Source organism: Carassius carassius, chromosome 9 (assembly GCF_963082965.1).
Source record: "Carassius carassius chromosome 9, fCarCar2.1, whole genome shotgun sequence".
Classification (NCBI taxonomy): Eukaryota; Metazoa; Chordata; class Actinopteri; order Cypriniformes; family Cyprinidae; genus Carassius; species Carassius carassius.
The window spans coordinates 4,656,733-4,671,598 of NC_081763.1; the positions used below are offsets into that span (position 1 = coordinate 4,656,733).

At 36.3% G+C, this 14,866-nt stretch overlaps 1 protein-coding gene, 1 long non-coding RNA gene and 1 other non-coding gene across 5 annotated transcripts in view; 2 read left to right on the forward strand and 1 right to left on the reverse strand.

The window, feature by feature from the left end:
* Positions 1–1,535: 1,535 nt before the first annotated feature.
* Positions 1,536–2,421, forward strand: LOC132148484 (uncharacterized). Its single transcript, XR_009434916.1, has 2 exons — positions 1,536–1,724; positions 2,013–2,421. It is a non-coding gene; the product is annotated as an uncharacterized LOC132148484 (long non-coding RNA).
* Positions 2,422–2,470: 49 nt separating this feature from the next.
* LOC132150853 (small nucleolar RNA SNORA50) lies at positions 2,471–2,605 on the forward strand. Its single transcript, XR_009436030.1, has one exon. It is a non-coding gene; the product is annotated as a small nucleolar RNA SNORA50 (small nucleolar RNA).
* A 2,639-nt stretch (positions 2,606–5,244) lies between these two features.
* Positions 5,245–14,866, reverse strand: part of tex2 (testis expressed 2) — a 55,971-nt gene continuing 46,349 nt past the window's right edge. For 2 of the 3 annotated variants that reach the window (XM_059557471.1, XM_059557472.1), the window contains 10 exons: positions 12,885–13,085; positions 12,166–12,484; positions 11,433–11,635; positions 10,545–10,688; positions 10,361–10,460; positions 9,173–9,293; positions 8,432–8,542; positions 8,049–8,258; positions 6,286–6,406; positions 5,245–5,446 (listed from right to left, as the gene is read on the reverse strand). In XM_059557471.1, coding sequence (XP_059413454.1) covers positions 5,312–5,446; positions 6,286–6,406; positions 8,049–8,258; positions 8,432–8,542; positions 9,173–9,293; positions 10,361–10,460; positions 10,545–10,688; positions 11,433–11,635; positions 12,166–12,484; positions 12,885–13,085 — 1,665 coding nt within the window. In that variant the 3' untranslated portion in view covers positions 5,245–5,311. The remainder of the gene's footprint in view (positions 5,447–6,285; positions 6,407–8,048; positions 8,259–8,431; positions 8,543–9,172; positions 9,294–10,360; positions 10,461–10,544; positions 10,689–11,432; positions 11,636–12,165; positions 12,485–12,884; positions 13,086–14,866) is intronic. The other variant, XM_059557473.1, reaches the window with a different exon arrangement.

A 14,866-nucleotide genomic window follows, 5' to 3' on the forward strand; every position in this document is an offset into this window, starting at 1 on the left:
TCTGCACTGAGATATATGAAAATCTGTATCAATAATATGAACATCATGATAATATTCATGTTGATACCAGATCATAGTGGGTCAAAGGGCAATGAAAAGGTTGATGGATTAGCAAAACAGACATTGGGAAACTAGGAGATCATGAATATGTAATTTAGTGAATATGAAGCAAAAGCATTAAAGCAGTGGTCTCCAACATGGTGCCCGCCGGCACCTGGTAGCCCGCGTGGAGTCTCTGAGTCGCCCGCCGAGCACGTTCTATAAATAGCCTGAATTGTAATCTTTCTTTTTTTTATGATAATGTTATAAAATGAGAAAATAACTATTGGTGACATTTCATATACCATTAAAACATAATAAAATAATTCAATAATTTAAAATATTTAGAATCTGCACGTCTCTCTCTCTCTCTCTCTCTCGCTCGCTCTTCGTCTCGCGCGCGCGCACCTCTCTGTCTCTCTGTTGTCTCTCTCTCTCTCTCGTTCGCTCGCTCTGCGTCTCGTGCGCGCACCTCTCTTGTTCTCTCTGCGTATCGCGCGGCAGAGGAGCAGCGTTTTAATTTAGTTAAACACAGATATTATGTTGCTTTTCTAATTTTACATGCAAGTATGTAAAGTATATCATTCCGTCACTATTTCATATTTATGCCGTTGTTCTTTCTCCCTTTCCCCCCGTGATTTTGTCTATATCGCGACGACCCCACATTTTTTAGGACAAAAACGCCTATTTTTAGGACAAAAAAACTTGTCTTATATTCGGGTATATACGGTAATTATATATTCAATAGTCAGAATATTTAACAATATTACTGTTTGTTGTTGTATTTTTCAAAACTTGAAACTGTGTGTGTGTGTGTGTGTGCGCGTGTGTGTGCCTATATCAAACAAGTAGCCCTCAAGACTATTTTATCCCTTCAGGGAGCCCTCACTCACAAAAAGGTTGGAGACCCCTGCATTAAAGCATATACCACTAAGGAGTGGCAACATAAATAGGATTAGGAAATTCAGGAAGTCAACTTTATGAAATACAATGAGAAGTATGAGTAGTGAGAATAAAGAAGCACCAAAGAGGAAAATATTCTACAAGATTAAGGGTTGGGCATAATATCCCGAATAAAACCTTAAAAATAATAAATAAACATCCAACAGGATTACATGAGCACTGTGGAATGGAGGAATCACTAGAACATTTATTTGTGTTTGTCAAAAGTATAATAATGAACGAGAAACCATGAAGAATCAACATAGAAAGATGAGAATCGATAACCTAAAAATTAAAAATATATTAATTTATGGATTGGAGAATTTATTTTTGTATCTTAAGAGGGATTTTTTTTAAATGATTTAAATTAATGTTTTCTCTCTCTGTGTGTGTGGCAATCCCTGGTCCATACTCCAATACAGTAGGTGGCAATAATGCACCTTAATATTGATGCTACCAGCCGTTACACCGAAGAAGAAGAAGAATTAGAAGAAGAAGAAGAAGAAGAAGAAGAAGAAGAAGAAGAAGAAGAAGAAGAAGATTAGTCTGAAGCGCAGTTCATTTCGCAGGCCGGAGAGACTGGAGCGAATTTGCAAAGACGCAGTTTAGATTGAATTATTATGATTATTTTATTATTTGTTCCACTTTTCCTTCAGCAGTTAAGAGAACTCGTCTGAATGATAAGCACAGGAGTGATAAAATTGAAGAAGCTCTTTTATCGTTGATTCAGAAACTTGTTGTCGGTAAGTGTATCCGCTGATAAAGAGTGTATTTAATATTAAAGTTGACATGGGATTGGATTTGTTTAAAACAGTTGCAACATTGTTTTAAGTCGATCATTTGTATATTTAATTTGTTAGGCTGTATTTAGAAATGTGAGCACGTGGTGTTCATGAGCACGTGGTTGCGGCATTGCTCCAGTTCACCGTGAAATTACAAGAAAGAGTGTTTAATAAAGAAAAATGTTTAAAAATATTAATGTTTGCTAAAATTATAATACATCAGTTCTTTTGTTTTTGTCTCTCTTTTAGTGTTATTTACTGTTACCGTGGACTTCGTGACCAGTGATTCAAGGTAAGACCAGGCCTAACTTCACTACATCAAACACTTTCAGTGTATGTGGTCTGAAATGATGTTTACTGCGTTAGACTGCTGAACATCTCTGATGTCAAATCAAATTACTGACCAGACTGCTGAATTTCAACTGCAGTCTGTTTGATCTTAAAGCTGGAATTAATGTTTACTTTGGCATTTTCTTTTGCAACAGGGAGAGAAAGTGAATTGGAATCGGCCGAGGTTTGTTGGTTCATCACTATGTTCATTGTAATGGCTGTGGTTATTGCAAATGTATAACTTGTACTGTATTGTAACTTTTAATGTGGATGTAGCAAAATTGCACAAAACTGTTTGTTTCTATACACAATAAACAAAATACATGTCTTTGCTTCTGTGTGTCTTGTATTGCAGTCTTTTTATTTTATAAATATGTAAGCACTGTATTTGAACCTGTTAAGCCCCTTCATGGCTCAATGGGTCAAGCAACAGTGCAAGAGTAAAAGCTTGTTATAACTGGAGCTTCTTGGATTTCCCCCCCAAGTTGCTCTTTTAAAAGCAGTCGACAACTTGTATATATATGCATTTTCTCTTTCATTGTACTACTGTATAAAGGGGTGTTGAACAGGGGTGCGTTTCCCAAAACCATAGTTGCTAACTAAGTAACTTTGTTGGTTGCAATGCAATTTCTCATTGCCAACCAACTAAGTTGCTAATAGGTTAGCAACTATGGATTTGGGAAATGCACCCCAGGGCGATAGTGGATCTGAGTAAGAAGGCCCACAAGGGTGTATTTCATTTGTTGCAGTGTTGTATATGATCACGGTCTTTGAACCAGTGAAGCCCCTTCATGTCTCAATGGGTCAAGCAAGGGCTTGTTATAACTGGAGCCCTTTACAGTTGCTCGTTCAAAACCAGTCAACAATCTCAATGAATCTAAAGCACCAACAGCTCTGAAACAATGCCTCTGGAATTATTTTTGCAAAAGCAATGTATCAATTTTCCACGCACAGTCATGTTGTCAATATGGCAGAACACAATATTCAAATGAAATATTGCACAAAGGAAATATCAACTGGCAAAGCGCACACAAAACATCAGTTGTGTGAATGGAAATATCGTAGCATAAACAGTGATACCAAAACACATTGAAATCAAAATGCGTGTAGTATTGATACTTCGACTTCAGTCCAAAATGACCTCCATAAGTAAGCCATAAGGAAAAGCCATAATTCATGTTCACTTAAACCTTAACAGTGGCTAAGAAACAGAACGTGATGTTGGATACAAAACACATTTTCAGACCTATCAATAGTAATAAGTATCTGATTATGGAAACTTACATTTTGTATGGCAAAGTTCACTTGCCGCTTTTAACCAACAGAAACTACATGAGTTATTTACATGATTTAAAACACCATTGGCCTACAAGCACAGTAATAAAAAAAAAAAAAAAAAAGTTTACCTGACTTCGACACAGCTAGCAATACTTGACAAACTATGCCAAACAAGGTAAACAAAAATGTCAACTGTTTGTACATTCAACAATCTTCTTCATATCTGCGTTGGAAATAGAATAGCACTTTTGTTGAGCCTTGATCTGACATGCAGTGTGAGGCGTAGCCCAGTGGTTCTCAACCGATTTTGCTTCAGGCCCCAGATTCTAGATTGGACATACCAACACACTCCAAGATGTATTCTCATTCAAAAGTAAAAAAAAAAAAAAAAAAACTTCAAATCAAACACAATTAAATATTAAAATACATGAATATTACCATTAACTGCCCAACAATATACAAAGTTATTTACAAGACAATCTGAATAAGAAACATTGTGGCCAGCACAAATAAATAATATATATATATAATGTAGTCGGGTTGTATTTTATACACTTTGTGCAGTTTCATTAATGGGTTTTAAAGGCGAGGGCAGGCCATACATTTAGTCCATTAGCACCTGTCTGTTATTTAGTCTGTTCAATCTTCAGTTCAAAAAGTTATGGATCATACTCTTTATTTAGCAACTTAAATTATGAAAAACACAATGGCTTAAAATTCACATTTGAGTGTAATTTATGTACAAATGTGTAAGCCTCTTGCATCATGTTCACCACATATCTTAAATTACTTCATAAACATTCATAACTCTTCATAAACATAAAAAACTATTCCTTCAGGTTGCTCCACAAATAGACAGATCTGTTTGAGTTCTGTGACATGAATTTGTACCAAAATATACCAGGATTGATTTGATGACATTCAAACTTTAGAAAGATATGAAAAGTATTTTCCCTCTCTCTTTTTTTTTTTTTTTTTAAAAAGGCCTGTTTCTTTCTGGCCTAACCTTGTACCTTTATCCCTGCAGTTGTCTGAGAACAGACTGCAACTCAACATTTGAGAACCACTGATCTATGGCTATTGCAGAGTGGTGATGATTGGAGAGATCTCGCTTAGAAAGCTCTTGAAGCCTATCCTCTTAAATAGTCTGCTTGAGTAGGGATGGCTTAGGGATGAGGTTATTTGGCTGAAGTCCCTCTTGAGCACAGTGAAATTGATCTAATTGCATAATCAGATGCCACACATAGGCCTCAGGCAGCAGTGAATGGAAGAGGATAATGGTGGTAATAGTAGGTCTGTTGTATCTAATATGTTATTTGCTGCTTGAAGCATATGAAAATCATGAGAAAATCATAAATAGGCAAATCTTGGAAATGCCCCCGTTTGGCTTCGAGTTTGTTAAAATGACCAGATTCATCCATTACTGGTGTTGATAGCGTGTTCTATACATCCCAAGTATGCACAGCCCCAAATGCTTTAACCTTCCAGGTGGTTTGCAGGCACTCTGTCATACCAAAAGTCCAGTGAAATCCCTCAGGTTGTAATTCCTATCTGCCAAGTTTAGGTTCTTTCATGCAACACAAGGACATTTGGCAAGTCAGCGTGCATCAAACAGAGGTAGTGTATACACTTTACCTAGTCACATACAAGTCTTCTACTGCTTCTTCACGAGTTGTTCATCATCACCTCTATGCATTTTAGTTACGTCACAAAACCCTTTTTATCCTGTTTGAGAGCCAACAGCATTTTTATTCATACTATCCCGAACAAATCAAAAGCAAGCAAGCAAGATTGTCCTTTCTTTTAGTTATTGATGAGTTCAGATTTTTCACAGCTCTGTTCAATGGGCAATATGGCACCTGTAATTTTCAGCTCAGGTACAGTCCTGCCCTCATGGGACTGAAGTGTTTTCATTTTTTGTTTGATACAGTAACTGATCTTCACATGTCCTCAAGGGACTCTTCAGGGTCCAAAGATTCTTCATTCTTCAAGGCATTGGCATTGGAACGCGTGTCCATGGCAGAGTGCATGATAGGCAGCCAGACGTCATCCATGTTTGGCATTACAAATATTTTCTGTGTAAGGTAGGAAGCATTAAAGAGTCAAGGAGAGGAAGTAGGAAGACAAAAATAAAATCCTTGGCTAGTAACAGCAAACAAATTTAAAGGTGCTGTAACACTTCATTTTACAGTGTCCTTGTTACGTGTTACTTCTACCTTACTAGTAATAACAGGACTGTAAAAAGAACACCGTAAAAATAGTGTAATCAAAAGTGCTTGCATGATTGTTATTCAACTAATACATTCAGAGATCTCATCCTTATATACTTATACACACAATGTTTGGCTCCAAACTGGTAATGATGGATTTGCATCTTTTTAATTACAGAGAGAAATCCACTAAAGTAGTGAATCTCAGTTATTGCCTTCAAGGTCATTTTTTTTTCTGCAGTTTAGTTCCAACCTTGATCAAACTAACTCAAAGGATTTGTTGATTAAGCAGAGCTAAACTCTGCAGGAAAGTGAACCTCGAGGGGCAAATTTAAAAACCCTGCACTAATGAATATAAATTATTTTTATCCTATAACACCTTTGAAAAATCTTATCAATTTAGTCTGATGTTAAAATTATGAGTTTTTACAGTAATTCTATCATTTGCAATGTAGAGTCAATTCATTGAACAATGATCACTGTTCACATCTAGACACTTGTGTGATCCTACACAACCAAATTCTTTTAAATACTGCTTAAATTAAACTACTGAAATATTTGTGAAAATAAATGCATATTAAATTTGTAAAATCAAATGAAAATGCATTCATGTTCACCATTTAAAAATCGACGTGTTCATGTTACTGTAATGCAATTGATTTTGCATTCATAATGAAATCCACGCTAAGTTCACATGTGCATACCTGAAACTCCTGATTGAGTTTGTTTTCTATCCAGTCAGTCACATGAGCAAAAGTAACCTCTCTCTCGCCCAGTTTAGGCCGAGCTTTCAGTTCCAGATGAGGAGGACTTCTGAAACCATACCTGGAATAAACAGAAACATCCACATATTTCCACATTCACATCTTTACTCTGAAAACTTAATTTCAGGCACAAGTCCAAGTGACATCTCACCTTAGGACCTTTTATGTCCAAACGTTTTACTTTTTTGAGCTCTAAAAATAATTTTTTTTTTTTACTTTGCAGGGTGCGTAATTGTCAGAAACACTGCCAAGACACAAAAAATCTTAATGGTCCTAAATGGCTTCATGTTATTCAAGCAAAATATAATTTCTTACTTCTTCGTTTAAATTTTAAGCTAAAATATATCCTGGACATATTCTTTACATGTTTCATGTGCTTCAATCATGCATTAAAATCTTTTAAATGCCTTTTAAATCCCAATCTTACTTGTACGAATGCTGTTATATGTTCCAGTCAGGTTTTAGGTCTCATTTGATACTGCTGATTATTGCATTTTATTGAAGCATTTGGAAGATGTTAGCATAAGGGGTACTGCCTTACATTGGTTTAAGTCATATTTAGATCATGGATCATTTTAATTTGGCATTGGAGATTTGTGCTCTACATCAGCTAAATTACATAGTGGTGTGTCACAGGGGTCTATACGTTACAATTAAAATTTTTCATAAATATAACATTATGTATCATCTATATGCAGACGACACCCAGTTATATATTCCAATAGATCCAAAAGACTTGTTCAGGGTTTAGGTGAGTTTAAAGCCTGGTTGGGAAGCAATTTTCTTCAGCGTAATACTAGTAAGACAGGGTGGGTGTGTTGTCTTTAGACCCTCTTGAAGCCTCTTTGAAGATTAGTGTTTCAGATCATGTAAACAATTTGGGATACATGGATTTGGTTTTGGTTTTAGATTAGCAGGTTACTAGTTTAGTTAAGGCTGGGTTTTATCAATTCAGAATTATTTCTAAATTTAAAACAATTCTCTCTTTTAAGGACCTGGAGACTGTTATTCATGCTTTTGTATCATCACAGTAATTCTTTATATATAGGTATCTCACAGGGTCAATGATCTTGACATCAATTAATGCAAAATGCTGCTGCTAGACTTCTGACTCAAACAAAGAAGAGAGAGAATTATCACAGGTTTGTTTTCTTGTCTGTAAAAATTAGAATTTTGTTGTGTGATGGTTTTTAAAGTGTTGCATGGTTTTGCCCCAAAATATATTGTTGACCTTTTGATACCTTATCAAAATACAAAATATATATATAAATATATATATAATATTAGATCTTCGAATCAGATGATTCTTCATGGTCTTAAAACTAGATTGAAATCAAAGGGTGATAGGGCTCATGATTATGGAACCCTCTTCCAATGCACATTAAATCTTTTTAAGTCTGCACTGCAATAATTTTTTTAGTATAGCTTTTAGAATTAATTAGCATGATAAGGATAACATTTTGTGTGTGTAATTGTTTTTGTTGTATTAATGATGCTGGAAAGACTTTGGTCAATGGTTGTTTTAAATATGCTATAGAAATAACATTTGCATTGTATTGTATTGATGCATGAAACATCTTGAAATGTACTGAATAATGACCAGCAGATGGCATGCTAGCAACTTTTTTGATGCCCATAGATACTAACAGATCTGGATTCTGTTCAGTAGTAATGTGAAGAGGATTTTGAAGGAAGCGCTATACCATATCCTGTCTGTTGGAGGTGGTGGGATGTTGACAGCTAGTGTTCCTCGACACTCCTGAACCTCCACCGTCAGGAGCAGCGGCGTATTGGACACCTCCTCTATCTTCTTCTTAATGAACTCCGTTTCCGTGGCTTTCTGGAAATACTTAGACTTGGCAATCTTGTCCACAAAGCGCATGATTTTGCTGGATCTGTGTCCCCCAACAAAACTTTGAAGAAAAAAAGCCACGAGCCAATTATTCATGTCATAAGTTCTGCCAGAGGTGTGCGGCAATCTTCAGCCCATAGACATATTGGTGCCCGAGCTCTATGTTGGGCTGCTAAACTGGTAACAATATTCCAAATGAAACACGGAAGGAAATGGAAAGATTCTTAATCTCACCCTTCCACTCCTGGAATTTCAGGCACTTCAACAGCATCTTCCTCATCAGAAGATCCTGCACTCGATGACTCTTCATCACTGTCAGCCAGGAAGTAAGTGCGTGGTCTGAGTCTGGTCCATGCACACAAACAAAGGCTTATGTTTATATGATAACTGGCTTCTTGAAAGCAAGGGAAGTTGCAAAGGTGCAAAAGCCTATACTAAAAAGTAATTTACACAGCCCCTCCCCCCCCCCCCCCCCCAAAAAGCACTTCTTCATAAAGATGAAAGGTAAGTTCCAAACCCCAAAAAGCTTTAACACTTTTAAATATTGTCTGCATGTTTCACACACAAATGCAGAATCATATGTATCGCTCATCACAATCCTAGAATGCAACATGAAGCTCATTCAAGGGCTTAGAAGTGAACTTCTGCAAGCACATGCACATGCAGGGATGTGGTGGTGTTTCAATGGCGAAGCGTCTATAAGTTTAATATATGGAGCAAAATTCTAAGCAGCAGCAATGTACAACACAATGAGAGATTTCAGAAAAGCCCTGATTCAACTCACCATTAAGAGTTCACATCCAAAAAGAAATCAGTCCAGAGGAAACAGTAAAAAAAAGAATAAATTATAAATACATCCAATTAAAAAATAACCCCTTAAATAAACACAGTTTTTTACAAAAAAGCAGAAGCCCAGATATTTTGAACAAGAGATGAAGAAACAGCTGTCTTCTGAAATGTCATCCATGCTCTTACCCTTCTTTTCCCTGTTCTCCAAGGCCTTCCCCCTCCTTTCCCAGTCTGCTCAGGTTCATCTTGGTTTCAAGAGTCATAAGAAAGGAACCGTTGTACGAGATCTCCAAGTCAAACCATAGGCCTACAAATGGAAACTCAAACATTAGTTTATACAGTGGTACCAAAATGTGTTTGGCAACACTTCAAAATGGTCTAAATGTCAGTGCATTAATAACAAAACCCAAAACTCTTCCCAGAGAATAATCATTATGATTCTCTAACTTTAACATTTAAATTAATATATCTAAATCATTTTATGGATACTTTTTCATCAAGTTTCACTAACACAATTAGCATGACTGCTTTGATTCTCTACTATTCTGACACAACAGGCCACCAGTTGCTTTTCATCTGAAAACAAGCAAAGCACTTCTTTCCTTCAACTTTGCCTGATTTGAACTCTACACCAAATCAAACTGGCTGGAATTCTGCACCCAGCATGTGTTTACACTGATTAAAATTCATACAGGGATCACTTGTGAAGCCCCGGAAATCTCAAAAGCCATGCTGTCATGACGCACAGTTCCTCCTGAGCGAGTGAAAGGTCAGTGCTCGAGTTTGCTCTTCTCTGATTGGCTCAGAGACACACTGATCCTCTGAGCTCAGTGTGCTGCATCCTCCATGACGAACGAGAAGTTTAACAAGCTGGCAGGAGTCTGGTCATTTACCAAATCACACATACTGTGATAGAGTGCAGGTATAGCTTTATTGTGGACAAGGCACATCTAATGGTTTTGCAGGAGACTACACACTAAATGATGAGTATGTACAGCACTTTGCACTTATTTTTTTTTTTTTTTTAAATCAGCAGTAAAATAAAGAGATGAACAAGGTCTCATGACACTGCTGAAAGAACCAAAGTGTCTGCCAAATGCATAAACAGTACAGTTGCTATCCATTTGTTATAGTGTTCTTGTGTTTTCTAAGCCACTGTCAAAGTGGTTGCTAGTGTTTACCCATAATGGTTTCATATAACATTATGACCACAAAAAGTTGAAGTGAATAACACGGATTATCTCTTCATCATGGCACCTGTTAGTGGGTGGGATATATTAGGCAGGATTTTTCACCCTTTTGAGCTAATCACTTTTCCTTTAAAACAGTATAAGCAATAGTAAGCAAAAACCTGGATTACAGACCAGGCCTTACCTCTATGATCTACAGATGGTTTGGAGGAGCTGAGTATTTTAGGAATAGATATTCCCATGTCCAGTTCAGTGAGGGTCAGTTCATTCATGAAGTATGGCAGCTGTAATAATCAAGACAATAAGGTAATGTTTTAATCAAATACGCAGTCAGACAGTCTGTGAGATGTAAACCTAACAGTTCTCACCCTGATCTTACTCAGCTTTTTCTGGATCTTTTTGGACACCACATCTGCCCAGTATCTCTCTCCAAGAAAGTCCCAGAAAATGCGACCTAAAAGTGCATTGACCCAGGCTTCAGATTCAGATTCCTGCTCACCACTGGCTGGAAACTGTGTTACAAACAAACATTAAACTTAATTAAAATGCTGCATAAAAATATTTGTGAGAATAAAGCATCGTTTCCATCCAATGCACTCAAGAGAACAAAATCGTTACTTCCAGGGAAACTGCCACAAGTATCAATAATAATAAAAACAAAGTTGCTGCAACTGGTGAAGCCTCTGGCTCTTTTTTTTCCCTACATGATAAATTACCTCAGAGCGACACAAACGAAACACAATAACAAAAGCTGTCATGTTAACCTGGGTTCATATGCCTGATGTTTGAGAATGTCATTGTATAATTACCTCCCAGAACTGTTTCAAACAAAGTAATTTTAATGACGGACTTTGGCATTACTGATGATTAAAAGAACATGTGTGCGATGAGTCTGGTGCTCTAGTTAGCCCATTTATCCAGTCACATCATCTGCTGGCAAAGTCACGCAAGTCTTTTGTTGCAACAAATTCATTCAGTATATTTTTCCATTGTTGTTGTCTTATAGGATTAAAAATGTACCTGGCTCAACTGAGTGTAAAAGCTGTCATGCTCATTTCAAGACTTTATGCGCATATTGCCATCTACATCCAGCATTTTAATGCAACATCTCAATTCACATAAAAAGTGGATGGAAACACAGCTACTGTCAAAGTCTGGATGTACAAGTCTCAGTATTGGATAGGTAGAGTTGGTTTAGCTGATGACTGGTTTTTAAATTAAAGATTTCAGTTTTTTGGACATAAAATATTGTGGACCTTTTTCGTGATTTCTGGGCTGCTTCCAGCACTCTGAACAGGACTTGTGGTGGGGCTGCCTGCAGACTGGCTGACATATTTGGCCATGTAGATGTTGTATTCCAGAACTTTCTGTTTGACACTGGCATCAAGGTCTTTTTGTCTGGGATGAGACTGGAACATTTCATCCAGACTGCCACGACTGCTGCTGTGAGACAGACAGCCTGCCGAGAGAGAGATTATACAACTTGATTACATAATTAATTTGGAATAAAAAAAATTAAAAAAAAAACTGTGGATGAAATTATATTCTGTTCAATGATTTTCATTTGTGGAAAAATACTTTCTATGGACACTTTTTTTGGGTGATTTTTTATGTGTGTGTGTGTGTGTGTGTGTGTGTGTGTGTGTGTGTGTGTATATATATATATATATATATATCAAAACTCTTTACTTTGTGTTATATTACCTCGGTAGTAAATTTCTGAAAACTAGTTAATGCTGCTGCGTGAGTGTTACTAATGCAAAAGGTGAAGGAGTGATAGCAAACTAAAAACCTTTCTCTCTTCTAATCACTGCAATCAATCTCTTTTTAATATTTTTTCCTACTTTGGAAAGTCATTAACACTATCATGACACTTTTTATTTTACAGAAATCTGAAAAGTGTCTATTGTGCTATCATTGCAATAAACTATTTCTTAATGAAAGTACTAATGATTTTAATAAAGGACCATTTGTAACTTGTAGTTTTACTTGTAGGGAGACCAGAGGGTTTCTTGGCATCAGATTTCAGCTTGGATGCAAGCAGCATCCTTCTGAACCATTCCTCTTTGTCTCTTCCTGTCCTCCCGAACAGGTACAGTACAGGTTCAGTGTGCGGTCTCTTAGGTTCTTCACTAGTGCCTACAGCCTCGGGCCTGTCTCCTGCTACAGAGGTCTTCTCCTCCACCACGTCAGGCTTATCTCCCTGCACTTTGGCCAAGAAGTCATCCTGCTTGGCCAGCTCAATGCAGATGGGATACTTCTTATTCCACACCCTTTTCCTGGCCAGGCTATGAGGCACCAGGTAGATCTGTAATACAAGAACTCTTAGAAGTTTTTAAAAAGCTTGGCCAAATAACGTTTTATAAACGTTCCGATTTCACACTTTTTTTTTTTTAATTCTGTATCACAGATGCTTAAGTGCAAGAAAAAGTTTCAGTGCACCATTCATTATAGAAATATTACTATGGCACCCTGTTTGTCAGTAACATTGGAAATACTAAACATTCTTTCACATTCTATAATTCAGTTATAGAAACATTCTGTAATTCAAGTCAAAGAGAGATTTTCAAACCTTAATTTACACACACACACACACTAAATCAATCAATAAAATTCTCTACAAAACAAAGTTTTAATGGGGACTGTACATTGCAGAATTTAAAAACAACAAAACAGTTTTGTGCACTGAGAGACTGTGTACCACCCACCTTACTGTTGGTGAGATCATAGATTTTCTGGCTAACATAGGTGACGTCAGGTTTGAACTCATTGAAGGTTGCCCGGCGGGGGATATTGCGGTTAGGTTTGGACAGTCGCAGGACAGAGCCCTCCAGACGCATATACACAGAATGAGTAAATGTGGCATGATACGTCTCAGGGTCATAGCTGTAGATTTCATTCATCCAACCCTGAATGTACAAGCACAGAAATTTCACAACAAAACAAATGGGTCACAAGAAATTAAAATAAGTAGTAAATAAGGGACCAAGCACAATCTACACTGCATTAATTAGTTGGGTTACAAGTCAGACCTGTAACCATTATGTCACACCACATACAGCTTCCATCTTTGAGCTTCCAGCTCAAACATTGCAAGCTGGGAATGAACACATTTGTGGAAAAACTGCAATGTTATGAATGATTCTGAATACAATCTAAAAATAATTTTTCCCCCAATATAAAAGGAAATAGTAAGTGATTATTTTTTTCTCAGAGTAAATCTAAAAGTTTGTGTTCTGTTTTGGACACGTTTCAAACACTTAAACTGAAAAATCTAAATTAAGTTTTTTTTTTAACCAAATGATAAGTCTTATGACACTACATCATTACTTGGTCCCTAAAGGCAAAATCGAGAAAATTACCCGAGAAGCATTGCTGGACCATGACAATCAAATAAACACACTAAAAGGAGTCATTGCCAATAGCCTCACGGGCAGCATGCTGACATATTTAAAACCATTGCACTTCGGTCATCCTGAGTCCCGGCTCAGGGACCTTTCCTGATCCAGTCTCCTCTCGATTTTGTTCACTTCACTTCCTGTCAACCATCAAAAAAAAAAAAAAAGAAGAAAAAAAAAAAAAAAAAGAAATGCCAAAATAAATTCCTATTTTAATAAATTAAAAGAAGTTAACCAAATTATATTATTAATTCTAAATTCTTAACCATTTCCTATAAAAATTAATATAAATAATATAATAAAAATAAATGACCTATACATTTTTTTTTATAAAAACAAGGCCAAATTTAACAATTGAATTGCATCACAAGTATGAGAAAGGACTGTTCTGCACTTGTTGGCCGAAGGAAGGGCAGTCAGATGAACACAGGTAGGCCTGATAATATTACACAGCTCAATGTATCAGTACCACACATTACTCTCTTCAACTTAATTAGTCAGGTTAAATGGAGATAAAACTAATATCACTAGTGGTTCAAATGAAAATAATACAATTTTCACTTGTTTATTTGTGATAAAAGGATGATGATTTAAGCCCATTCATACAAAGAAGAAAAACTTTAACAATATATAGATATATTTTTACTGAAATAACTGTTTTACTATTATTTCAGCATTCATCAAAAACAACAACTTTGTGTTTATTCTAAGCATGCACTTCAGTTATATGCCGTCAATAAAAGTTTCTTTTTTTTTTTTTTTAATTGGATGGATTTTGATTGTTATCGCTCCGGAGCTAAAAATTGATTTTTTTTCTTTATTCAGTATAATTAAATTGTGGTACTTTCAGTAAAAACATCCCTGAATGTTCTAAATCTCTTAATTTACTGAAAAAAAAAAATAATTATGAACCTAACCTTTATATCCAAACTGAACTCTCAGTTGGCCAGGCAGGGATTCATCTTCTCTAAGTCATGAAAATATTGGTGTTCGGAAGGTTGTGAGCCTGAAGATGGTAGGCACACAGTGAGTTTTTAAAGCTAGCTTAAAGATATCATGCTATCATGCAACACCCTAGTTTATATGGTTAATTTTTCATAAACAGCGGTTGTTCTGCACTGAAACATGACATCAGCAATATCCACCATGACCTACTGTGACTATCAATGTGCAACTATCATGTGACCATCTTCCACTTCTAGCAAGCAATGCAGAACTGACCAGATCATTTCATTATCAAGAGAAGCCAAGCAAGGCCACAATAGATACGCTGGTTATCAGCTTTTTTTTTT